This window comes from Saccopteryx bilineata, chromosome 4 (assembly GCF_036850765.1).
Source record: "Saccopteryx bilineata isolate mSacBil1 chromosome 4, mSacBil1_pri_phased_curated, whole genome shotgun sequence".
NCBI lineage: Eukaryota > Metazoa > Chordata > Mammalia > Chiroptera > Emballonuridae > Saccopteryx > Saccopteryx bilineata.
The window spans coordinates 295,279,722-295,306,182 of NC_089493.1; the positions used below are offsets into that span (position 1 = coordinate 295,279,722).

At 54.4% G+C, this 26,461-nt stretch overlaps 1 protein-coding gene across 1 annotated transcript in view; it reads right to left on the minus strand.

The window, feature by feature from the left end:
- The window catches only part of CACNG3 (calcium voltage-gated channel auxiliary subunit gamma 3), a 93,941-nt gene extending 92,043 nt beyond the window's left edge, over positions 1–1,898 (minus strand). The window contains exon 1 of the mRNA XM_066275845.1: positions 1,176–1,898. Within this exon, the coding sequence (XP_066131942.1) occupies positions 1,176–1,386 (211 nt within the window). The 5' untranslated portion in view covers positions 1,387–1,898. The remainder of the gene's footprint in view (positions 1–1,175) is intronic.
- Between the last annotated feature and the right edge of the window lie 24,563 nt (positions 1,899–26,461).

The following is a 26,461-nucleotide window of genomic DNA, read 5'->3' on the forward strand; positions in this document are numbered from 1 at the left end:
TGACAAGTGCCAGCCAGCGGGAAGGCAGGCATGACGGACCAAAGGTGAGCAGGGGAGAGAGAGCACAGAGGGAACCCAGACTTCCTTACCCATCATTCTGATGAGCTTTACAGGTGCCCGAGAAGCCCAAGGACACCCCCTGCTAACCCTCTCATCCAGGCCCTTCCCCTCAGCACTTAGGCTCAGAGAGCTCTGATCTGCTTCTCTGTCAGCCCTTTGCCCAGTGATCACGAGAATGACTCCTGCTGGTAGTGGAGGAGGCAAGTGGAATGGTGAGACAGGCTCCCCACGAGCTGGACATCCTAAAATCGATCAGCCCTCTCCACTGTCATTGAGAGCTCATTCACAATTTTAAAAATTAGAAGCAACAAGGGACCATCCTTGGAGAATCAATGATGCAAGGATCATGGAAATCGATGTTTTGGTTTTGGGGGGTGATTTAGGAAAGAAGACAGGTGTATACTCAATCCCAAGACTTTTGTTTTGATTCCAAAATAACAACATGTGTATTAATAAGGAAATTTTCTTAAAATATGTGTGTGTGTGAGTGAGTGTGTGAGTGTGTGTGTGTGTGTGTGTGTGTGTAGGGATTCACATGCGTGAGTCTGGAACAGGTTGGCAATGGAAGTTCATAAAAATATCTAGTCAGACCAAACTCAGAAGAGACTGATAAGATTATGCTGAGAAATAAGGAAATAGCTTAGAGTGTATCATGCTAGGTCAGGGACTCTCTCTCTCTCTCTCTCTCTCTTTCTTCCTTTCCCTCTTTCTTCCTCTCTCCTACCCCCAACCCTGAAATATAATTTAAGCAGAGCCAAAGACCCCCATCTCAAGCCAGATATTAAAGCAGTCAACAATATGCTTAGGAATTTCTGTGTAGGAAGACTTTTCTCAATTGCAGAAGCTGCCCAGAGTGCTGCAAAATGTAATCTCATGAAAGCTTATACCCAAAACGGTCAGGATCCAACCCTTCATCCCATACAACACAGCATTCTCCTTGCTGGGAACAGTCTGGACATCTGCACATTCTCGGCAATAATTTGAACCATTCTTCCCTCTCACCCCCCCTGCCCCCCCCCCCCGTTTACTGCCTCGACCTCTCCCAAACCCCCAGTGGAACATCAAAATACCAGCAACTGAATCATTAGGCGCCATTGAGAGGAATTTGTAAATACCTTCTAGGCAGCAGGTCCTCCAGAGCCCCGAGTGTGTCATGACTTCCTCGTTCTTCCTGCTGGTTTCATTATCACTTGTAGATTTAGTCCTGCACACGCCTCTGGAATATAACCAGTAGTCCGTGCCCACCGCAATGGTCATTAAGCTAAAAGCTGCGAAGGCTCCCACAGTGGTGATCAACATCTGGATACCTCTGTCACACATCCTCATAATTCTTCATGGTATTCTGAATGGCTGGGGGTGGGGGGTGGAAGGGGAAGTTCAATGCCAGAGGGGGAGGGAAGAAATCACTCTGCCGCCGGGTAACCTAGGACAAGATCTTCCAAACAGTCAGGTCTCCTTCGGTCGGCATCCACAGGGACTTTGGGGAACGCTGGGATTTCCTGTCTGGAGCTCTCTCCAGTTCCCTGGTTGGCCTATGGCCCTCGGGAGGGTGCAGGTTCCAGGGGGTTGGTCCGCATCATTGCTGCCTCCGGAGGGCCCCTGGGTTCCTCTCATTCCTCAGTAGCTCGGTTAAGATGAGAGTCCACGCAGGGCATGGCTCCCGAGCTGAGAGCTGCCAGCTCGGGTCTGAGATGCGCCTGGCTCCTCTTACAGCCCCGGGAGACTCAAGGCGAAGAAATCCAGAGAGGTGTGCGTGTGCGTGTGTATGTGCGCGCGCGCGCGTGCGTGCATGTGTGTGTATGTGTGTGTGTCTGTGTGTGTGTGCGCGCGCTAGAGAGAGCGCGTGTGCTGGGGGTGAGGGCGGATGGCAAAAAATAGCTCTGCTGGGAGGCGAGTGGCTGCGAAGAGTGTTCGCTGCTTCCCCAGCCTCCCAGGAAGGCTCTCTGCCTGCTCCGCACTCCTCCGCTCAAACTGGAGAGGGGACAGTCCTGGGGCGGAGGCTGGCGCTGTCCGAGGAGGGCAGAGGTCCGCGGTGCTGAGCGGACAGCTCCCTGCCCGGCGCCGAGCCTCACCTCCCCTCGCTTCGCCTCGCCTCCGCCTTCCCAGCGCCCGAGCCTCAGGTCCGTGGTGCTGAACGGACAGCTCCCACCAGCCTCTCACTCCCGCCGCGGCACCCCCACCTTCCTGACGCCTGGGCTAGAGACCTGCTTAGGCTAGAGACCTGGGCTTCCTCTCCACGCCATCCCCCTCACCCCGTCCCCCGGGCCCCCGTCCGGCCCTGCCCAAGCCAGCTGGCCCACTGGCTCTGTCTAGTCAAGCCCACACTGCGCGCAAAGTTTGGGGAGCCCGGGGTAGTCAGAGCCCCGCAGCCGCTGCGCTGCAGCACACTCCTGGTCCTCCGCTCCCGCAAGGGTTAAGGAAAGGGGAAGGGGAGAGAAGCCCGCAGCACGCTCTGCTGCGCTCACAGCTGCACCCGGCACAGCGTTCCCCACCCCCCAGGGCCTCCCACCCCCACCAATGAGCTCGGCAAGTTTGCCTTTTGCTGCGGGTGCTGCTGGAGCCCACTGGGAAAGACCGAGTCTTCTTAAAGGGGCCTGCGACTCCATCCAGAGGACCGACGGTTCTATGGCTCACTTGGGCGGGCGCAAAGTGTTGTCACAGGCCAGCACATCGGTGGATAGTCTGTCCTAATTTGGTTCCCCACAAAACAAGCCAATATGTCTACCCTCCTTTCTCTGGAGGTCTGGTTCACACCAGGGGACAGCGGGCTTAGATCAGACCCCGAACTACTCGGATATATTTCACCATGTTTCCCTAAAAGACAGAAGTAGCTAATGGTATACAGACTGTTGAACACATACCAAGGATTTGGGGGAAGGAAACGGGTGTGAGATCTCGGAATATACCTCATATATTTGAACATTCCTACCTTGGGGAGGGTGATGGATTTAAGAAGGGGGGGGAGTCACTGAAAATATCAGATTCCTTCCAAAGGTCCCTGGGAATGTTCATTTGTTAACACCCTTGTCTAAGTTAGACCAGAAGGCAAGTCAAGTTAAGTCTGCTTTCCCGGTTCATCCAAAGTGCAAAGCCATTGCACACCCAAAGTTAGTGAGACTCTCCCTTAAAAAGAGTCCGTGTTGCCAAAGATCAGCGTTTAACCAGCTTTTTATTCCTGTGCATTCTGGAATCTGAAGGAGCACTCACTCAGTTAACGAAAAACAGCCCCTAGCTGCCTGCCCCCCCACCTGCGGCCTGATGGGATGGAATGGGTACCCACAGGCCAGTGTTTGAAATCGAGGCTGCTTGGGTTATTTCTGCGGTCCCTGAGAGGTGCTCATAACCAACTGTCATGTTTGAATGTGATTTGACTAAACAAAAACATAATGGGAGGTAGTCACAAGCACCTATGTTCTCCCGGTGCCGTCTCTGGCTGTCTGAGAGAGTCCACACAGACTGCTTAGTAGCAGCAATGGGTGGAATAGTTCTCCGTGCAGCTCACGACTTCTTGGTGACTTTGCTCCTTTTACTTTGGTGCTAAAGGCCCCTTGAAGTGTACGTCCCTGGTATCTATAGATAGATATACATGCACATGCACGTATAGATGCAAATATAGTCATGAGGCAATCGTGTTTGAATGTTACCTGTGCCGTGCTCAATTTAATGACAAGTTCTGGGTTTGCTGTAGAAGTAAATCAGGCATGTAAAGTATGTCTGTGCCTGCCCACGGGGGTGCAGGCCACGTGAAGGTGTCCGCTGTAAATGCGTACCTGTTTGCCTGTGAGGGTGTACATGCCTAGGCACAGGGTATACTGTGGGTTTGTGCACTGATTTGGAGCTTGATTGCCGATGCGTGGGTTGTGGTTCACAAACATTGATTTGTGAGCAGGAAGTAGAAATACTAAAAAATTTGACACATTAACTAAAATGAATAATAGGAGATGGGGGTGGGTGGAGAGAGAGAGGTGTACAGGGCCTTCTTTAAAGGATTTTCTTCCCTAAAAAGAAAACTTGCTTCTCAATTAAAAACAAAAAACCACAGGGAACATGGAGGTGAAATTGGTCTTTCATAGGCGGGGTTATTAAACGTGAAAGTTTTTCTTCCTCCCCGCCCTAGAAACGGAAATAGCATGAAATAATTAATAATGACCAAAAACAGCCATTCCAGAAGCTGAGTTTTTTTCTCTCTCTCTCTCTCTTCCTTTTCTTACTTCAACACAGATGAGAAAGGTCTCTTCTCAAAGAAGCAGGGCCGCGTAGATAAGACATCAACGGGCTTGGGGTTGAAGGCGAGTGTGTGCCAATCGCTCCGCTTGCCAGCCCAGCCCAGCAGGAGAGAAGGAACAGCTCCATTCTCCACCCCCTCAGCTCTGTCATTCAAACCCAGACGGAAGGGACGGGACGAGGTACGTTGCCCAGGAGGCGCCCGTGGAGAGGAATCGGGGAGCCAGGTGGGGAGAGCGTGGGGTTGGGGGAAGGGTCAAGAGCTCACACCGACGAAGGTGACGATCGTGGGTCAGGATGCACAGTGTTGCTGCAGGACAGGGAGGGGACCCCGTAACAGGAACGGAGATCTGTCCGTCCCGAGCCTTTGCCAACCCCGGCCCGGGGCCGAGGCTGAGCTGATTGGAGTGTGGGCCGGGCTGAACCGGCAGGTGGGGCACGTCAGAACACCTGACCTCCGTGGGAGGGAGAAGGCGGGGATGCCGTCAGTCAGCTCCCGGTGACGCCTCCCCGCTTACTTACTAGGGGGTGAGCTCATCGTTTCATTCAGTGAATGTGTGGGTGTGCGGAGCACGGGTGCTCAGAACCGGCTGCTCCAGCCCGCAGAGGGTTGCGTTTCGCCGCTAGAGGGCTCTTCCGCCAGGTCCATCGGGGACCCGAGAGACTCCGAGCAGAATCTATCCCTTCCTCACAGTCACTGATCCAGGCTTCCTTCTCTGTGTCTCCGGACCCCCTTCTCCGACCCCACGTGGGTGGCCGGAGACTGGGAGGCGTTTTTAGACAGCTCAGAACTGACATCTGATTCTCTTATGTTAAGGCTTCTCCCCCCACCCCATTGGACGTTGACTACCTGCCTTTTTTTTTTTTTTTTTTTTCAGTTCATCCTCCTAGAATCACCCTCATCTCAAGAAGGGACAGTCCGTCCCCACCACCACCACCAAAAGTGGTTTATGGAGGAGGACTGACAACCAACTCAATTCAACAAATGCCCCCCTGAGTGCATTCTGCTTAGCGCTTCGGAGAATACAAAGACTTGGTCCCTACCGCCAAGGAGCCGGGTCCATAGTAGGGGATATATATTTTTTTAATTTTATTTATTTATTCATTTGAGAGAGGAGAGACAGAGAGAGAGAAGGGGGGGAGGAGCTGGAAGCATCAACTCCCATATGTGCCTTGACCAGGCAAGCCCAGGGTTTCGAACCGGTGACCTCAGCATTTCCAGGTTGACGCTTTATCCACTGCGCCACCACAGGTCAGGCCATAGTAGGGGATATTTTGTTAGTCCATTTTGGCTATAATAATAGCAAAACCTTGCTGGAGCAACTTTAAGAAACTGGGGGATTTGGTGTAAGGATGGGGCCGTGTTTTAAGAAGCCTTGGGGCAAAGTCACTGTCAGGACTCCACCCGGAGCGGACACCAGGGGGTAAAAGCCAAGGGGAGTCATGGTGGTCACTCCCTTCCCCCCCAGGGCTGCCTGTTTTTATACTTTAGATGAGAAAAAATTGTTTTTTTCTTCTCTACTCTTCAATACTCAAGGTGTCAGCTGGGCTTTAAGATTTCATGTCATCTCTATTCAAAAGACTCGCCCAGACGACACTGGGCAGTATTACTCCCACATAAAAATTTCCAGGAGAGACAACTGATTGACCTACCTTCGTGTCACCTGCCACTTCCCGGCCCGACCAGCGGCGTTCCCAGTCAGTGTCGCGCAGGACACACACGGCCATCGGGACGGTCCCCGTGGGTTGGGGAAGGAAAGGCCGTTCTCAGATCAGGAGCCATCTCGACGACGCCTCCTCTGGGTGGAGCCCGTGGGCTCAGCAGCCCCGCAGGCGTGAGGAGGCGCTGTGGCAGGATGTAGGAGCAGACAGGAGATTTTGGAAACCTCTGCGGGCAGCGGAACCGGGCTGGGCGCCGGTGGTACCGAACCAGCCTCACCTTTGTCTGTGCCCTTCTTCCGAGGGCCGCGGGTTAAAAGAGAAAAATTCTTCGGAGGGTAAAGGCACCCCCGTGGATGTCAGTCAAGGAGATGGTGAAATCACCCAAGTCCTTACAAGTTCTGTTCCTGCTGCTGAGCCAAGCGGGGTGTCGGGAACAGGAGGGAGCTGGGGGGCTGGGGGGCTGGGGGGTGAGCATCCCGACGTGACCCAGCGAACGGCAGGACACACCGTCCGCTGCTGATGGACCGGCTGGCGGCTGGAGCGCGTGATTGAAAGTTACAGAGATAGCCAACCGGTGAGCTGGAAAGGGCCTGCCTCTAGAAACCCAGACAGAAACGGAACTGCGCTCACCTGTGGGGAGGAAACCCAGAGTGGGGCCAGGACCGCTGCCTTTCCTTACAGCTCCCTTCAACCCTACTTGATTTTTTTTTTAAATCAAATTCGTTTTTGTTAATTCAAATGAAACCAGGAAGCAGCGTGCCACCTGCCCACCCCTCCCAGCCACCTCCTGCTTTTATTAGTGCAGAAATGCTGGGTGTGTCCTACGATTTATCCATCTCTCTCTCTGCCTGGAACGCCCTTCCCTGAGATAGCCTTCTTGCAAAAAAAAAAAAAAAAAAAAAAGAAAAAGAAAAAAAAATTGAAACAATTGCGGATTTACCTAGAAGTCGCTGCCGCACCTGTCATGGTCCAGTCCTTCGCTTCATTCACACCTGAGCTCAGTGTCCCCTGCTTGGAGAGCTCCCCTTTCACGGCTCCATCTAAAATCACACTCCGCACAGCCCCCCCCCCCCCGGTCTTCTCATTCTGCTTTGCTTTTCTACGCAGAACTTCTCAGTACCCGACACTTTCCTCGGCACCTAGGCGCACGTGTGCGGAAGGACGCTCAGATGTTGATGCGTTTATGTCTCCTCCCCATCCAGGGCACACAGGAATTCACCGGGACAGCTGGCTTGTGTTGTTCACATCTAACTCACAAGACCCTGGAACCTCAGGGTGGGGGAGGCACTCAGTGAGCATGCACGGAGCCAAGGTGACGGCATAACTGACTGCGAAGTGTCACCCGCTGTCACAGGCACTGGCACACCGGTAACGAGCGAGAAGGACCTTGTTCTTGCCCACCTGGAACTCGCGGTCCAGTGGAGAGGCCAGAGATCACTAACAAATAAGAACAGCCGTGGCGGACACTGAGGCCTGGACCCCCTCTCCAGGGGTGGTACACTTACAGCCATCACCGTGACCCTGGGACCCCCACTGTCTGCCCCCCCCCGGCTGCCCTTTCCCGGAGAGAAGCTGCCTCCGCAGCCTGCAGTCCATGCATGGCTGACACCAGGGCACTGCCCTCCTGCCAGAGGCAGCCGCGGCCCAAGTTCTAGACTCCTCCACGGAGCAGGCTGGCGCTGGACTTTCTCTGGGACCCTCGTCTCGTCGGTCACGTTCCCTGAGGTTCTCACACGTTCGTGCGCACTGGAACCGATTGGACAGCTGGTTAAACAGCAGGTGCGCTGGGTCCGCCACTAGGGTTTCCAGGGTGGTGCTTAACAGTGTCCGTGTCTAGCCGACGCCCAGGGGGTGCTAACGCTGCTCCTCTGAGACGTCGGGCTGCCCTTCCGTGGGCTGTTTCTCACGCTCCCTGCTAGACGCCACACGCCTCTGAACCCCTGCCTCAGCCTGTGCTTCGAGGGAACTCTGCCTGAGATGGCAGGAGGGCTGGTAAACACTCCGCCCGGGGCGGGGTGGGGTGGGGAGGTCTATCGTCATGGAAGGTCACGGAAAGAAGGCTTCACAGAGGACGTTCCGTTGAGACCGGACCCTTAAAGACAGAAAGCCATGTGAAGAGCCAGGCCGGGTGTGTCCCAGGCGGTTGGACTAGCATGTTCAAAGCCCTCCTACGTGAGGATTTTGAAAAAAAAAGAGGGAAGAAGCTTCGTACGACTGCAGGGTACTGTGGGGCTAGCAGGGCAGACCCTTCCGGCTTGAATATTACGTACAGGTAAGATGCCTGGTCATGAATACTCTTCCTGAAGATACCAGAAGCCCATTAGCTCTCGCAGAGAACGAGACTGCCAAATAATTCCCAAGCCGGATGGATACGTAGCCGCCTGTTAGTCACAGGCGGACAGGTAAACCCCTGGACAGGCAAACTGCTTACAGACCTCGGAGCCCTGTAGGAAGCCCTCTTTCCCACATTCACTGCAGATGAGTCCCAGGAGGAAGATGGACATAGAGGAACCTTCCAGAGGGCAGAGAGAAGGAAAGGAATAGATAAGGGCGTTCCTCCTTGTAGCAGGAAATAGCCTCCACTTTCGGGAGAGAAAACCTTTGAAATCCTGCCCAGCTGGGTTGGACAGTTTCTGTGAACTTGTGAGTGCTGTGTGTGCCTCCGTCTCTGTTTTTCAAAGGAACTCTGGTGACCAGGTGGCATCTGAGTTATTAAATGATGGGTGTGGCCCTGGCCGGTTGGCTCAGCGGTAGAGGAGCGTCGACCCAGTGTGTGGAAGTCCCAGGTTCTATTCCCAGTCAGGGCACACAGGAGAAGCACTCATTTGCTTCTCCACCCCTCCCCCTCTCCTTTCTTTCTGTTTCTCCTGCAGCCATGGCTCCACTGGAGCAAAGTTGGCCCAGGTGCTGAGGATGGCTCCATGGCCTCTGCCTCAGGTGCTAGAATGGCTCCAGTTGCAGGGGAGCAACGCCCCAGATGGGCAGAGCATCACCCCCTGGTGGGCATGCTGGGTGGATCCCGGTCAGGCGCATACGAGAGTCTGTCTGTCTGCCTCCCTGCTTCTAACTTCAAAAAAATACAATAATAATAATAATAAATAAATGATGGGTGTGCTGGCAGGCAGCAAAATTGTCTTTTTGTTTATTTTATTATTATATTTTTTGTATTTTTCCAAAGTGAGAAGCAGGGAGGCAGAGAGACAGACTCCTGCATGTGCCTGACCAGGATCCACCTGGCATGCCCACCAGGGGGCAATGCTCTGCCCATCTGGGGCGTTGCTTCGTTGCAACTGGAGCCATTCTAGCGCCTGAGGTGGAGGTCATGGAGCCATCCTCAGCGCCCGGGGCCAACTTTGCTCCAATGGAGCCTTGGCCGCAGGAGGGGAAGAGAGAGACAGAGAGAAAGGAGAGGGGGAAGGGTGGAGAAGCAGATGGGCACTTCTTCTGTGTGTCCTGGCTGGGAATCAAACCCGGGACTTCAACATGTTGGGCCAATGCTCTACCACTGAGCCAACTGGCCAGGGCCAAATCCTCTTTTTGTTGAGACCATAAGAAGACTCACCAGACCTGCAGGACAGGGCTGCACACTGCCCAGAAACCCTGCCCTCGGAACAGGGCAGGTGGTGGGCGGTCACTCTTCTTTTTGGGGAAAGGTGACTGTGTCCCTGCATGGAAACACATTTTCTGGCACAGGGGTGAGGACTGTTGCAAAGACTTCCAGCTGCTTACCTGATCACCCTCATTTCTCTTTTTTTAAACTAATACTGTGGTTAAGAGTCCACTTTATCCGGCTGAAAGAGCATTATGTTTCTTCCAGCCTTCCTTGACAATAAGGGTGCCCTGAAACAAAACTCTGATCAATCACGTCTAACTAAAAGTTGCTTTCTGAACTAGCGCCAAAAGGTGGAAACAACTCAAGTGTCCGTCCACGGAGGAGGACTGCAAACACACGTGTCACGTCCACCCAGAGGGACAGCAATCAGTCGTAAATAAATAAGTAGATAAATGGCATTTGGACACAGGCTTCAATACAGAGACATCGCGCTCAGTGAATTAAGCTGGACACCAAAGGAGAAGTAGTGGGTGATCCCACTCAGAGGAAATACCGGGAAATAAGTAAATTCCCAGAGAAGACGGAAAGTAGATGAGAGGTTATCAGGGACCGAGCGGAGCTGGGAATGGGGAGTTGATTGCTTAATAGCTCAGACACTGTTCGGTCTGCAGAAAAGTTTTGAGAAACAGATGGTGGTGGTGGGCGCAGAGCATTGTGGATGGCATGCCTGCCCCTGAGTTATACACGGAAGAGGGCTAACACGGGAAGAGGGGGAGAGGAAGTTCTCCGGCCGTCTGTGACGTCCCCTGCAAGGGGGTTGGCCGTCAGACGTTGGCACACGCGTGTGCTGCTTTGCCCCTCCCTCTCTTCCCATCAGAGGAGCTGGAGGTCGATCTGTCATCGTGTCACCCCTAAGGTGACAGGTGCATGTTTCGGTGGCTGAAAAGAACATGAGATTGAAGACGCTTGAGTCTCTCATGGTGTTAGGGCACCACATCTCAGGGCCAGGATGGCGGGTCTCCAAAATTATTGTTACCTGACAAAAAAAAAAAGACTCCTTCATTCACTTCACCCTGTTTGAAGTTCAGCTGCCCAATAGAATTCCCAGTTATGCAAATGGAGAGAAGGGATGTGAGAGAGGCAATCTATTGGTCAGGAAGCTTCTCGTCAAGGTTGACAGACACCCAACACAACGCATCGGAAATAAACAGAAGCAAACCCCTCAGAGCGCAGGGCTCCAGTGCACAGGTGAGATGCCCCTGAGTGACCGGATCCGGGGCTGCCCCTTCTTGTCCCTGTCACCTCTGCTCCAGCTCCTTCCCAGCCTGCCTCTCAGGCTTAGCAAGAGCGCCTGGGCACATCCTAGCAGCCCCGGGAGAAAGGGGACAGTTGTCTATTCACAGGTACTGTCTACGTCTTGGGGCTGGTTTCTCATTGACCCATTTGATTCAGATCCACTTGAATCGATCGTGGCAGCCAGGAAGTGAGATGCCCTGATTCTCAGGTGTCCGGGCTACGTTTCTGTCCCCAGACGCACAAGGCGGGGGAAGACTGGTCCCCCCTTCGTTTGTGCAGATGGTGAGCGGGTGAGGGGCTAATTCTCTACGGGAGTTTGAGGGTGCTCTTCCTGCAAGGGGAAGCGATGGTGGGAAGTCAACGCAACCAGGTGTGCGCAGCACCCGGCAGACACGTTGCCGCTGAGCATGCGGGGCCTCCGGGCCGGGTTGGCTCGTCCAGCAAGTACCTGTGTGTCCGTCCGTCCGTCTGGGAAGCTTGTGTGCCAGGCCCACTGCGTGCACGGAGGACACGGCAGAGACACAGCAGGGAGCAACACCTACTTGCCAGGGGAGGGAGGTGGGCAGCGGGCATGTGACCAAACAAACAGAAAAACCCCATGCAGGTCGTGACCAGAGCTGTGAAGAAGATACAATTGGGTAAAGTGACAGGAGAGGGTGAGCAGGGTCAGTGGGACAAAGATGGCCACGGGTGGCGTGTGTCAGGAGGTGACCGAGTTGGGAAATGGCAGTGGGGAGGAGGGGCTGGCCTGGAGGGCAGGGAGAGCTGGGAACACGGACCCAGCAGAAGGGTCAGCAGTAGGGTCGGCGGGCACCAGCGCCCAGCAGGAGGGTCAGTGGGCACCAGCGCCCAGCAGGAGGGTCAGCAGGCACCAGCGCCCAGCAGAAGGGTCAGCAATAGGGTCGGCGGGCACCAGCGCCCAGCAGAAGGGTCAGCGGGCACCAGCGCCCAGCAGGAGGGTCAGCGGGCACCAGCGCCCAGCAGGAGGGTCAGCAGGCACCAGCGCCCAGCAGAAGGGTCAGCAGTAGGGTCGGCGGGCACCAGCGCCCAGCAGGAGGGTCAGCAGGCACCAGCGCCCAGCAGAAGGGTCAGCGGGCACCAGCGCCCAGCAGGAGGGTCAGCGGGCACCAGCGCCCAGCAGGAGGGTCAGCAGTAGGGTCGGCGGGCACCAGTGCCCAGCAGTAGGGTCGGCGGGCACCAGTGCCCAGCAGTAGGGTCGGCGGGTGCCAGCGCCCAGCAGTAGGGTCGGCAGGCGCCAGCGCCCAGCAGTGAGAATGAATAGGACTTGTGGAAGGACAGGAGGAGCGTGTGGTGGGCACCTGATGAGCGAGAGGTCAGGCCCCCACCAGGGAGGTCGGGGAGGGTGGGTGGGGGAAGGACACGTGGAGCTACGGGCCAGGGAGGTGGAGTTTATTTTACCCCTCAGCTCTGCAGAGCCGTTGCACAATTTTAAGCAGGGTGTGCTGTTACTCTATCTATATACTTTGGAAATTTTACTCCAGCCACGGAGTGAGTGAAGCCGCTCCAGGGGCCAGAGGGAGGACAAGGAGATGAATTAGGAGGCTGTGGCCTTACCTGGGCTAGAGGTCCTGGCATCCTGGACCACGGCCGTGACGGGAGGACAACCTTTCTCCTGAGGGCGGTGGGGACACTGAGAGGCTTCAGCCGAGAGAGACGTGACCAGGTTTGTAGAGACACGTGTTTTTAGTGGCGCAGCAGAGCCTGGGCTCCACTCCGTGGGGTCGGAATTGTAGCAGAGACCAAGAAGACGGCAAGGGGCCTTGGCTGGTTGGCTCAGTGGTAGAGTGTCGGCCCAGCGTGTGGAAGTCCCGGGTTCGATTCCCGGCCAGGGCACACAGAGAAGCGCCCATCTGCTTCTCCACCCCTCCCCCTCTCCTTCCTCTCTGTCTCTCTCTTCCCCTCCCGCAGCCAAGGCTCCATTGGAGCAAAGTTGGCCCGGGCGCTGGGGATGGCTCCATAGCCTCTGCCTCAGGCACTAGAATGGCTCTAACCACAACAGAGCAACACCCCAGATGGGCAGAGCATCACCCCCTGGCGGGCATGCTGGGTGGATCCCAGTCGGGTGCATGCGGGGAATCTGTCTCTCTGCCTTCCTGCCTCTCACTTCAGAAAAATACAAAAAAAAACCCCCAAAACAACAAGAAAACACCCCAACCCCCAAATGGTGTCCTGGACAAACTTTGCCAGGAGGACCAGCGGGAAGAGCCTTCAATCTTCTCTGATCTGAAACAGGTTTGGGGGGGGGCAGAGGCCCGTATCTGTGGAAGCCCCCCAACGCTGTCCCTGGTGCACATGGCAGAAAGTGTTGGCAGAGAGGATGGGGTTGGGACTCAGTGAAACCTAGAGTCAAGTTCTAATTGCATCGCTTGCTATGTGACCTTGAGAAAATCACTTAACATTTCTGTGCCCCTCTTTTCTCATCTGTGAAATAAATACGTAGTAAGAGGACCTACCTCTTTGGTCAAGATGCTTACTGAATAACGAGGAGTACATATGGTGACACACATGAGCGCCTGACCCAGCGCCCGGCACGTGGAGCCCAAATCGTGTCAGCGGCAGCCACAGATCGAGCGACGGCTGCCGAAGAAACGGCTCTGCTAATGAGACTTGTTTTCCAGCCTCCACCTTCAGAATGACAACGGGCAGACTGTCACATGGTTAATCACTTCTCGTGAAAAGGACCCGAGAGGCGGTTAGAAGTTCAGAAGGCGTCTTCATTGAGAGATGGAGATGAACACCTCCAGAGACGACCACGAGAGGCTCAGAACCGCTTTGCAAACCTTCCCCCAAACTCAGCGAAACAGGATGTGGTTTAGGGCTTTTCCTGTTGGCTCAGAATGTTGGCTACTTCATCACTGTAATTTTGCTACAGTGATGATTCGGAATGTAAATACCTGATATGCATTATGTATTTTCCGATGGCTTTAGGCGACCCCGCCGGGGTCGCGACCCACAGGTTGAGAACCGCTGCTCTAGGTCGTCCCCGGAACACGGCAGAGGCCAGACAGAGCTCCTGGAGGGAGCACGTAGGAGGAATGACAAGTGCTGTCTGCTGTCTGGGCGACAGGCAGACACACGGACATAGGGGGATGGAGCATCAGCCCGGCATGTGGAAGTCCTGAGTTCGATTCTCTGGTGAGGGCACACAGGAGAAGCGCCCATCTGCTTCTCCACTCCTCCCCCTCCCCCTTCTCTCTCTTCCCTTCTCTCTGTCTCTCTCTTCCCCTTCCGCAGCCATGGCTCAACTGGAGCCATGGGCTCAACGGAGCAACACCCCAAATGAGAAGAGCCTCGCCCCCTAATAGTCGACCTGGAATGTTGAGGTTGCTGCTTCAAAACCCTGGGCTTGCCTGGTCAAAGGCACACAGGGGAGTACATGCTTCCTGCTCCTCCCCACCTTCCCTCTCTCTCTCTATCCCTTTCTCTCTCTCCTGCCTAAAGCAAATGAAGTTGTAAAAAATATTTAAAAAAATAAAACTATATATATATATATGTGTGTGTGTGTATGTGTGTACATAGATATGTGCATTCCTATAGACGAGTGGGTAAAAAAAGTAGGTTTACCATCGCCTGTGTGGAAAAAAAAACGGGCGAGTCATGATTATTAGAGTAGCTTGATTAACTGGAAAGAATGTCACGAGGCAACCGTAGACCAGTTTTTGCCTGCCCCACCTGTATTTTTTATTATTATTCATTTTTAGAGAAAGAGGAGAAAGAGAGACAGAAAGAGGTGGAGAAGGAGCAGGAAGCCTCAACTCCCACATGTGCCTTGACCCGGCGAGCCCGGGGTTTTCAAACCAGTGACCTCAACCTTCCAGGTCGACGCTTTACCCGCTCTGCCACCTCAGGCCAGGCCCCGTCTGTATTTTTGCAGAGAAACAAGGGAGAAAGGAGGACCCGTCGGATATCAGACGCCTGTGCCTCGTTGATCGAGCTGCCTTCTTCCCCAGAACTTTGTCCCGACTGTGTATTAGTTTTAATTAACTTTTATAAATTGCTCTATCATCTTTTAGCCAGCCTGGAATTCACATCGATGTATCCTATCAGATGAAGGTTTCATTTGGCTTTATTGATCCCCCCCCCCTCCAAATATATTAATCAATTGTCCCAGCAGCGTGGGTCGGGTATCTCTTTGCCACTTTTATGATCTAATAAAGTCAGGCCCGTGAAAGATGGGCCCCGAGCTGTCTGCTCTATTGATCTACGTTCCAATACTTGCGCGCGCTCCGTGTGCTGTGTTCCTCGGTGAAACGCTACAGCTCATCTTAAAACCCGTATCCAGCGCGTCCTGGGGTAACTCTCCGCCAGCCAGGTGCCGTTGGCTCTGTATCCTTCCCGTTGGGTTTTAGTCTCTCTGTCCAATTCGCCCCCTTCCCACCAAAGAGAAGCAAACAGAACAGACTTCAGAGTCATCGTCTGGCAGGGGCAGGGGCAGGGGGGGGGGGGGCGGGGGGCGGGGCGGGTACTCCTTAGAATTGCACGAACCGTATTTTTTAGGAATTAGAGTGACTTTATTAACTAATCGTTCTTTAATTCCATTCATCTGATTTTGTTTTAAACGCCCTTGAGGAAATGGCTGTTGTTTCCTCACACACACACACACACGCACACGCACACGCACACGCACACACACATACACATTCGGTTTAAACGCGAGGGAACTGCGTTTGGGTCCGCTTCCGTCCGACTCTCCATCACCGGGCTACTTTATATTTAAGGTCCCACGACACCTTGGAGGACGGTCTTCTCAACCTCGTCGCTGGGATTTGCCTGCTTGCTAGAGTAGCTGGACCTCCACTTCCTCTTCTGACTTCTTGCGTTGGACGCTTCATCTAACTTCCGTCTTCCTCTTTTTTTTTTTTTTTTTTTTTTTTTCTTTCAATGAATGGAAACCACTGTGGCGGCCCTGCCCTCTCTGTGTCACCCGCCTACTCTCTCTCTTCTTGAGTTCAGAGCCCTGCCACGGGGGCTGCTGCTCTGCGTCCCGCCCTGTCATCCTCCAGCTGTGGGAGGAGAAGCAGGGTCAGTCCCGACGGATGTGCCCTGGCCGGGCCCAGCGGCTCACACCCTGGGTGCCGGCGGGAGGAGGTGCCGCTCCGGCCACGCCCACGGCGCAGCGGCTTACGCCCGGCCACGTGGTGGAGTCTCCCGGTCCACCGTCTCCCCTTGGTTTGCTCCGTGGAACGGTCAAAGCCGACCAGATTATGTCACCCGCTCCCCTATATAGTTTTAAAAACATTCAGATTTCTCATTAAAAAAAAAAAAAAATACATCCACATTCTTCACCTTGGCCAGCAAGGCCAGTGGGGGCAGCTCCTCTCTTCACCCTTGTTTCACACCCTGTTTTTCTTGTTCGCTTCAGGCTGGTCTCCTTTTTTTGTTCTTTTTTAAAGAGAGAGGGAAGGACAGACAGGGACAGACAGACAGGAAGGGAGAGAAATGAGAAGCATCAGTTCTTCACTGAGTCACCTTAGTTGTTCATTGATTGCCTTCTCATATGTGCCTTGACCTGAGGGGGCTCCAGCCAAGCCAGTGACCTTGGGCTCAAGCCAGCGACCTTTGGGCTCAAGCCAGCGACCTTTGGACTCAAGCCAGTGACCATGGGGTCATGTCTCTGATCTTGTGCCCAAGCCAGCGACCCTGCGCTCAAGCTGGCGACCTCAGGGCTTTGAACCCGGGTCCTCCGCATCCCAGGCCGACGCTCTATCCACTGCGCCACCGCCTGGTGAGGCTCTTGGTTGATTCTTGAAGGTGCCAAGCCCTCCCTGTGATGACCCTGGCTTTCCTCTTGGTGTTTCTGCTGCTGGAGGCTCGCCCTCCAGGGTCACACAGCACTGATGTCAGGTCATGGTCCTCCAGGCCGCGGCCTCAGAGGGGACCAGGGACAGCGCTGGGATTGCTCCCAGCTTCCTCCCTCCCGGCCACGGCTGTAATCAGCGATGCTGTACTTACTTCCTTGCCTGCTTGCTCGTTTGCTTGTCACTCGGCTGCCACCCTGCAGTGCCAGACCCTCCTTGGTCCTCTTGTCCCGGTGTCCCCCGGGGCCTGGCACGGTGTGTGGCACATCACAGGAGCTCAACGAATAGATGTTGGACCAGTGGCTCAGTGAAGCCAGGTCCTGAGCAGCCTAGCTGTGCACATCTACACACTTGAGCGCCCTGAGATCAGTTCCACGCCCGAAAGAACAATGACAACACCATGGAGGTGTTTTGAGCAACTGACACAATGATTCAGGGAAAGCCCTTGACTCTCTCTCTGGCTCCTCCACAGCTCCCAGGGCAGTGTGAATTTTTTCTTTTTTTAATTTAGTGAGAGGAGAGGAGGCAGAGAGACAGACTCCCGCATGCACCCTGAGCAGGATCCCCTAGCAAGCCCACTAGGGGGCAATGCTCTGCCATCTGGGGCATTGCTCTGTTGCTCAGCAACTCAGCTATTATAGTGCCTGAGACGGAGGCCATGGAGCCATCCTCAGCACCTGGGGCCAACTTGCTCTAACCAAGCCAGGGCTGTGGGTGGGGGGAGAGAAAGATAGAGAGGAGGAAGAGGGGGAGGGGTAGAGAAGCAGATGAGTGCCTCTCCTGTGTGCCCTGACCGGAAATCGAACCCAGGACATCTACATGCCAGGCCGACTCTCTAATACTAAGCCAACCGGCCAGGGCAGGAGCAGCATAAATTTAAAAGCACTGGTAGAGTGGAAGGTGTTGATTAGCTAAGATGACATGTTGTAGGACTGGGGTCTATTCAGCTTAGAGTCAAATCAGACAAGTCAAGCAGCTCATCTTTTTTATTTTTATTTTTATTTTGGCCAGGGCCCAGGGATTGATCTTTTTTTCTTTTTTTTTCTTCTTTTTTTTTTTACAGGACCTAATTCACACTAACTATTCCCAATGACAATCATTTGTTCACCTCTCTTGTTGTTCTGGGAACTGACTGGGGTTCGTTGTGTGGTTCTTGTCCTGAGCTCGCCCTGGGGGCAGTGACACGGAGGCTGGGGGTTGGGTGGGGAGTCATCTTAAAGGCTTCCCTACTCACACGTCATTTGTGGTTGATACTGGCTGGGGGCTGGGGGCACCTACCCGTGACCTCGGTGTGGCCTGGGCTTCCTCACGGCATGGCAGCTGGACCCCAAGAGTTGGCTGTGTCTCAGGACATGGCTCCAGGGGGAAGCCCGATAGGTTGTCCTAACCCAGCTCTGGAAATCCAGAAGGCATTCCTTCCGCCACAACCTGTGCGTTAGAAGCTGGTGAATTCGGTTCTCCGACTTGATGGGCCAGGCGTCAAAGTGTGTGTGGGCATCGTGAGACCACCCAACGAGTCCTACTGAGAGAAGGCCGCTGTCTGGGATGATCAGCGAAAGTGCACGCCACTGTCCCATGGCTCAGAGCGTGTATGTCTGCTCATCGGGGCCCCTCTCTCCTGCCAGGTAGGACGGTGATTAAGTTGGGGCACTGGCTTTCGAGCCACGGAGGCTCAGACTGCCAGCTACTCAAACCCCGTGACTCTGGGTGAGTTTGCTAACCTCTCTGGGTCCCTTCTCTGTGGTAAAAGTATCACCCGTGGCGAGTGAGATATCACCCCCGGGGAGCAGCCACCCTGGGGTGCTGACTACTCTGGGCCCCGACATCCTGCCCACGCCCGCAGCTGTTACAGACGCTCCGACCGGGCTGGACGTGAGAGATGCCCCCTTCACGGGTGAGCGTGGCGCGTGGCGGACACCTTGCCCTCGCCCGACTCACCACCAGGACCTGAGTTCTCCGCTCTCCTCGTGGGTCCGTGCAGGCTCTCCTGTGCGCCCCCCCTGACGGCTGGCTCCCCGGCTGCTGGGGTGGGTGGGCATGGCAACGGCCCACTGCAGCCGGCAGGCGGCCAGGGACTCGGATCTGGCCGAGTGGGCGTGGACACTTTCTCCCCAGAAAAGCTGCCTGAAGGCACAGGCTTGGGGAGGGGACGGTTAAAAATAAAGAGTGGTCGTGTGCAGTTTTGAAAAACGGTGGGGTGCCTTTGATTCTCTCGTTTCGGGAGGGGCAGGGGGTCAGGGGGGGGTGTCACTGCGCTTCCTGTCCCCGGAGCCCGGTTCGTGGGCACACCCGGAATCGGGCAGCTGCACCTCCTGCCTCACAGCCGTGGTCCCATCACCCGAACAGCTCACGTTTCAGTTGCTCCTCAGGGGTTTTCGAACCAGCAGCCGTTTGTCCTTATGTCGTTTACTGCCCACAGAGATTTCAAGCGTTAGACACGTGGCATGCTTCCGGAAGCGGCCTCTCACTCTCGAGTTTCCCCCGGGGCTCCCCGCTATCGGTGACCAGCCAGCTCCTCAACATCAACTATTTCCTTGGCTCCGACAGACCTCCGAGTCTGGTGTTTATCCCGCTGACTCCGGCTCTTCCTGCTCTCCTAATGCCCGTGGAACTTACACGGGGCGCACACGTGGTGTTCCCCGAACCACGAGCTCAAGTGCCGTGTTGGAACCTGGCCAGGGAGACACCTCCGCTCCCTGGAGATGTCAACTAAGGATTGGGGGTCAGCCAATCTACCCAGAACGGCGTGCCTCTGAAAGTGGCAGGGCTGGTGTTTGCCCCCAAGCAGGAGCAGTTGGGTGGCTCTCAGTTGGAAGTGACAGAAAATCCACTTTAAAGGAAGGAAGGGAGGGAGGGAGGGAGGGAGGGAGGGAGGGAGGGAGGGAGGGAGGAAGGGAGTGAGGGAGGGCGGGAGGGAGGGCAGGAGTGAGGGAGGGAGGAAGAGAGAGAGGGAGGAAAGAAGGAAGGAAGGAAGGAAGGGAGAAAGGGAGGGAGAAAGGGAGGCAGAAAAGGAGGAAGAGAGGGAGGGGAGAGGGAGAAAGAGAAGGAGGTAGGAAGGAAGGAAGGAAGGAAGAAAAGAAGGGAGGGAGGGAGGGAGGGAGGAAGGAAGGAAGGAAGGAAGGAAGGAAGGAAGGAAGGAAGGAAGGAAGAGAGAAAGAAGGGATTGAATGGCTCCAGTACGCTATGCCTGGGTCCAGGGGCTAGAAATCCATCTCTCAACTCTGGTTCCCGACATTTTCAGACCAGCTCTGTCCTTGCGGTGACAAGATGGCTTTTAGCATCTCGTAGCTGAATACCTGTCCTCTCACCAATCCCGGTCGAAAAGACAGAGCTTTTCTTTCCCAGTAGTTTGTTTTTTTGTTTTTTTTTAATTTATTGATTGATTTTAGAGACAGAAGAAAGGAGAAAGAGAAAGACAAAAATCCTGATCTGTTTCTGTGCGTGCCGTGACCGGGGTCGACCTGACAATCTGCATATCAGACCGTGTTCCAACCAAGTGAGCTACCTGGCCAGGCCATAGCTGTGTTTGTTTGTTTGTGTGTTTAATGCCAAGGACATGATGACTCTGGTGAGAATCAAGTCACTAGTCATCTTAGAGGCAGTCACATGACTAGATGTTAGGGGACAACACACACTTGAAACCCTGAGCCACCTGAGCACCCTCAGCTCCGCCTGAGCCACCGTCACTGAGAAGTGGGGGCTGGGTGTAAGTATCTCAGAGAATATGGGTGTGCCCTTTCCAGACGGAAAATGTCCATCACCTAGGCTAGCAGACAAGTTTATTACCTGTCTCACTGGCTTCAGAGCTCTTGAGATTTTTTCATTAAGAGTGAATAGGAGGCCCTGGCCGGTTGGCTCAGCAGTAGAGCGTTGGGCCTGGAGTGTGGAAGTCCCGGGTTCGATTCCCGGCCAGGGCACATAGTATATAGAAGCACCCATCTGCTTCTTCACCCCTCCCCCTCTCCTTCCTCTCTGTCTCTCTCTTCCCCTCCCTCAGCTAAGGCTCCATTGGAGCAAAGTTGGCCCAGGTGCTGAGGACGGCTTCATGGCCTCTGCCTCAGGTGCTAGAGTGGCTCTGGTTGCAACAGAGCAATGCCCCAGATGGGCAGAGCATCGCCCTCTGGTGGGCGTGATGGGTGGATCCCGGCCAGGCGCATGCGGGAATCTGTCTGACTGCCTCCTCATTTCCAGCTTCAGAAAAAATACAAAAAAAAAAGAGTGAGTAGGGAAACACTTTAGGGTCTAGACAGATCTGCCCCTACGATCTTCGCATCCAGAGGAAGGTGACTACAGTCTGGATTTGTAGAGACACCTGTTGTTATTGTCTCCCAGAACCCATTTTTTCCTTCTTTTTACAATTACACCACTATTTTCTTCCAGGAAACCCCCAATCACCCTGTAACTCAAGGGGACTGTCTCTCACCTCCACACTACCCCAGGGATGACCAGATGACCTGGCCCGGTAAATCTGACCTCTAGCTCCGTGGCTCAGACAATTAAGTTAGAGATGGATAGTTAGTTAAGCCAAGCCAGTCAAACTTAGTTCCACCACTTTTATTGGAACTAAACATTCCTTTCTGCGGGTATGACTGAGCTCTGGGGACAGTGGCTGGCGCTCCTGAGGCCACCAAGAAGACGAAGCCACGGAGAAAACCGGGTGAAGGTAGAGAGGGACAGCTTTCTGTATCGTATGAGTCTCTGAATCCACTTGTACCTGAAGCCAAACAACCCAAGACCTTTTCAGTTCCTGAAGCAAATAAATGATCGTGTGTTTTTATCTTCTGTAAATCACTCCAGTACGAAGTGGGTTTTGCTACTTGCATACTTAAGGGAGTCCAACCGACACATTTCATACCCAAACGGGGGTTGGGTTCCCAAAGGGAACGGCAGAAGGGTGCCCCTCAGGTTTATCCAGAGGGAGGAGGAGAGGGTACATGGTCCTCATGTTTCGGGGAGCTTGGTGTCTGAGGGCAGGGGGCCTGTGGAGTGTCAGAGAGGATCCATCCTCCACCTTGACCCTTGAGGCACTGCCCAGGCGTGGGGACTTCTCTTTGCAACCCCCCGAGAGTTACTTCAAGGCCGATTAGCCATCAGTCCCTGTTCCCATTTATTTGACCTCTCTTCGCTGAAGCCGTTTTGGAAGAAACCAACTCCTGAACATTTTAATGTGGGTCTTAAACACGCAGGCTGTAGGGGCCCACAGATCTGCATTCAAGCCTTCACTTGGTCATGTACCAGCTGTGTGACCTTGGTCAAGTTACTTGGCATCTCTGGAACTCAGTTTTCCCATCTGCAAAATGGGTTTAATAGTAACACCCGGCTCCTGCCGCTTAGATGAGGCCAGCATGAACTTGACAGGGATGGAAACCGATTCTTCACTCCACAGAAGCTCATTATTGATCGAGCAGGCTACATTTCCCCCAGAGCGTGTAGTTCTGTCTGCAGCTCAGTTTGAAATCTCCCCCCTTGCTGTGTGGTCTTTCTTGCCCTGAACATTTTGAGGGCGGATATCACCACAGGTAACTGACATTCTCAATCAGCGTTATGAGTGGAGTGCCGTCGTTAGGAACTTAGGCTTGGAAACTGGACTGTCTGGGCTAACACCCTTCCTGGGGTCATACCTCTGTAGATTTGAGCCAACGGCTCCATCTTTCTGTGACTCAGTTTCCACACGACATGAGGTGACAGACTATCACCTGCCCCAGTGGGATCGAGTAGATTAATATTTGCAGAGTGTTTAGAATGGTGACTGGCTCAGGGGAAGGGTCTGCCAGGGCTCGCCCCCATCTATGTCTTTACTGCACGTCGACTACAGGTGTGTCCCAGCGGCCGCGGGGCCGACGTGGGGCGGGGGGAGGGGGGGACCAGGCTTCGCTGGGCTCTGTTTGCCCGCACCCTCTCGTGGTTCTGCTCATTTCAGCACCGCTCAGCGACCTACAGCCTTGAAAATGCACGGTTAGGCGACAGCTCTGTGGCCATGCCCACATTTTGTGTGGGTTTCAAAAAAGAATTTATGGGATTCATTAAAAATAATTTTTAAGGGCAGGGTACGTGAGCATCTGGCTCTTAACACATGCTGTTCTGTCTTGGGCAAGTTACCTAACCTCTGAGCTTCCCTGTCCTCCACGGTGCCAAGGAAGTGCCCGCCTTGTGAGGGTTACAGTGAGTTACTGTCGCAAAGTCCTAGCAGAGGGCTGGACACATTGTAACCACTAAATTAATATACTGTCAAGAGTTGTGTCCAGTTCCTAAATTCTAAAAATAGAAAGCCCCTCCCCAAATACCCTTGGAATTCTAATGAGAGAGCCGGAGACGTCTGCCCACGGGTCTCGTCCATTATTAGAGCATTCAAGCTGGTCGCCTGAGTAATGTATCTCTCAAACGGGCCTATTTTATCTGCACAGCCTAGAGTTTCAAAAACTTACAATTCGTGGCTCATACTTAAAATCAGGACATTTCATAGAAAAGTCTAGGTTTCCAGCCTCTCTTGCGGAAGGGACGAACAGGCATCGCTGGGCAGCCTTCCTGCAGGCTGTCTCCCGGAGTGGATGCCGTGGTGGCGGCTCCCTTGGGAAAGGGGTCACCGGGTCCGGAGCTCTGGCCTCACAGCACTCCGTGTTTTCGCCCCCAGAACGCCTGGTGCGTTCACCTTACCTGCCCGGCTCCGCCCACAGCGGAAACAGTAGCCAACACACGCACGAAACATTCTGTATTTCAGACACTGTCTCATGCCATCTCCACCACAGTCCTCAGGGAATAGGGTCATAATCGTCCCCTCCCATCGTAAGGATGGGAAGGCACGGCTAAGTGACTTTCCACGGGTGTGCAGCTGACACGTGGCAGAGCCAAGAGCTGGACCCCGGGGTCCCGAGCCTGGGTTCTCACCACTGTGCCACACTCTCTGCCGTACTCTCCAGGAACCCCGCGTGCTAACCTGCATACGGTTTTCCAGGGTTGTGTCACTGAGATGCGAACATGTCCCGGGGTGTCGATACCTGGTTCTCACGGTCATGTTGGCCACGGAGGGGGCACTTAGCCATGGATGCCCAGGGTCACGACGTAAGTAACTGGGTGTCTAATGCGCCCATTGCCCGCGACGTCGTCAGACTCACCTCTGATACCCAACGACAGGCCCACTCAGATGATAAGCTCCCTGTTGAAGACACTGAACTTGGAGTGAGAGTTTCTGTCCCACTTTAGTGCCTCCCACCTCAGCCCCTGAGTTGCAGGGCATGGAGGGCAAACGCACCCCCAGAAGCTAGCCCCTTCTGCTCACCCTGTGCAGCCACAGACTCCGCCCTCCCTGGATGGCTGTACTCACTCTCCAAAAAACACGCGTCAGCCTGGCATGTGAAAGTCCCAGGTTCGATTCCCGGCCAGGGCACACAGGAGAAGCGCCCATCTGCTTCTCCACCCCTCCCCCTCTCCTTCCTCTCTGTCTCTCTCTTCCCCTCCCGCAGCCGAGGCTCCATTGGAGCAAAGTTGGCCCGGGCGCTGAGGGTGGCTCTGTAGCCTCTGCCTCAGGCGCTAGAATGGCTTTGGATGCAACAGAGCGACGCCCCAGCTGGGCAGAGCATCGCCCCCTGGTGGGCGTGCCGGGTGGATCCCGGTCGGGCACATGTGGGAGTCTGACTGCCTCCCTGCTTCTAACTTTGTAAAAAATACAACAAAAACAAAAACGAAAACCACGCTGAGAAGGAATGCAAGGTGACATACCCCTAGGCTGGTGTTATGTGTCTTATTTATCTATTTCTCTTTAAACGTGTGTGTCCCTTTCCCGATACATACAAACATCTCACCATGGCCAGGAAGTCCCCGTGGGCCTCCGCCTCAGAGCCTGCTCATTAGTATTATTGGTTGAGGAGACATTCCTCCGTTTTCTGCTCGGCCCGTCCAGCAGGATTCTGTCAAGCTTCTTTCCTGAAGTCTGTGTTACAGAAACAAGACATCTCATTGTCCCCCTTTTTTTTTTTTGCCAACGAAGTTTGATGATAATATTTGAAGATGTTGTTTCCAAAATGCAACTCGCCTTTTATTCCAAGTCCCGAGGACTCACTCATCGAACAGCCAGTCTCTGGATCTTCTCAGAGCACGTCTGTACCCGAACGGTAGCTTTGGAGAGAGAAGGCTGACAGCTGCTCTCAGATGCTGAACATTTGAAAATAAACTCACGGAAGACAGGAGAGGAACAGATGCCCGTGAGTTCTGTCCCTTCTCTGTAGCGTTCTGCTGCTCTCTGCGGCGTGAGACACACAGCAGTTGGAGCCAACCCTGGGCGGGTGTCACTGTGACGGGGAGGTTGTCTGTCCCTCTGCCCCAAACCATACAGAGCCGTTGGCTGTCTTCAGGGGCCCCACAGGAGGGCTGCACCCACAGAGGGGGGTCCTGGCTCAGGATCCTGGCTCCTACTCCCGGCTGGTGGGGACGAGACCACGAGGTGAGGGGCTCAGCGGCCTCTGAGTCCCTGGCTGTCACGGTGGCCTTCTGAGTGTCTTCTCATCTGGCTTCCTGGGACGGTTGGGAGAGAAGAGAGACTTCATCGCTGGCTGCACTTGCCTGGTTGCACCCCCCACCATGGAGGTCTTGTTTCCAGAATTATTACACTTGGGTCAACTTACCCATAACTGGTTCCGACTTGAGGCTACGAGCTGCTGCCCCACACCGTGGGTATCATCTTCTTGGGGATGTTCTAACAAATGACCACCGGCTGGATGGCTTAAACAACGGAAATGTATTGTATCCCCTCAGTTCTGAACACCAGCAGTCCAGCTATTGAGCTGCCGGCAGGGCCAGGACCCCCCTGGAGGCTCTGAGGGGGAATCTGTTCCTTCCTTCTCCCCTGGCTCCTGGCAGCTGTCTGCATTCCTTGGCTTGTGGCCGCATCCCTCTTGCCTCCGTCCTCACACCACCTTCTCCTCCGTGGCTGTGTTGCCTTTCTGATAAGGATACTGGTGATGGCATTTAGGGCCCGCCCTGCCAATTCAGGGTCCTCTCCTCATCTCAGGATCCTCAGTTTAATGTGATCTGCAAAGAGCCTTTTCAATCTTGCAAATGAGGCAATTTATTTATTTATTTATCTATCTATCTATTTTTTTTTTTTTTTTACCAATTCCAGGCTATCTGGGTGGCCATTCTTTCACAGGCTCCACCAAGCTCTCCTTCCCATGGCCGACGTCCTCATCCCATTCCGCCTCTGGTAGCTTCCAGTCCAGGCCTCTTCCCTTTAGAAAAGGCACACGGTCCTGGGGGGTGCCCAGGGGGTCTCTAAGGAGACTGGTGCTGGGGTGGCTGAAGGGCACCAGTTGGGCTGTGGTTTTTTTCACATCAGTCTCCCTTCCTTCTCTGCATCTCCCTTCTTCTCTCTATGAAGATGGGGGTGGTCAAGGCCAATTGCACCCCTGCTTCTTGCCCCACCCCCACCCCGGAGGCACTGTTACAATGGCCTCCGATGACCTTCCGGCTCTTCCCCTTTCCCTTACAAACCATGTTCTCTAAGGTCAGTCAGACCATCTCGGTCCTTAATGCTTCGCGTCTCTACAGAGACAGACGAAAGGCTCTCCTGGTGGACGTCCACATCCCGGTCACCGAAACCTCTGACTACGTTAGCTCGCGTGGCGAGAGGGACTCAGCCGATACCGTGAGCTCTAGGGAGACTTTCCTGGATTCTCCACCAGGGAGGCAGGAGGGCCATCGACGGAAGAGATGTGACGGCACAAGGCAGAGGTGACAGGGATGCGCTTTGAAGCTGAGGGGTGGGCAGGCCCTGAGCCAAGGCCTGCGGGTGGGCAGGCCAGGGACACGGGTCCTCCCCGCCAGCCTCCGGGGGAGCCGGCTCCGCGGAGTCCTC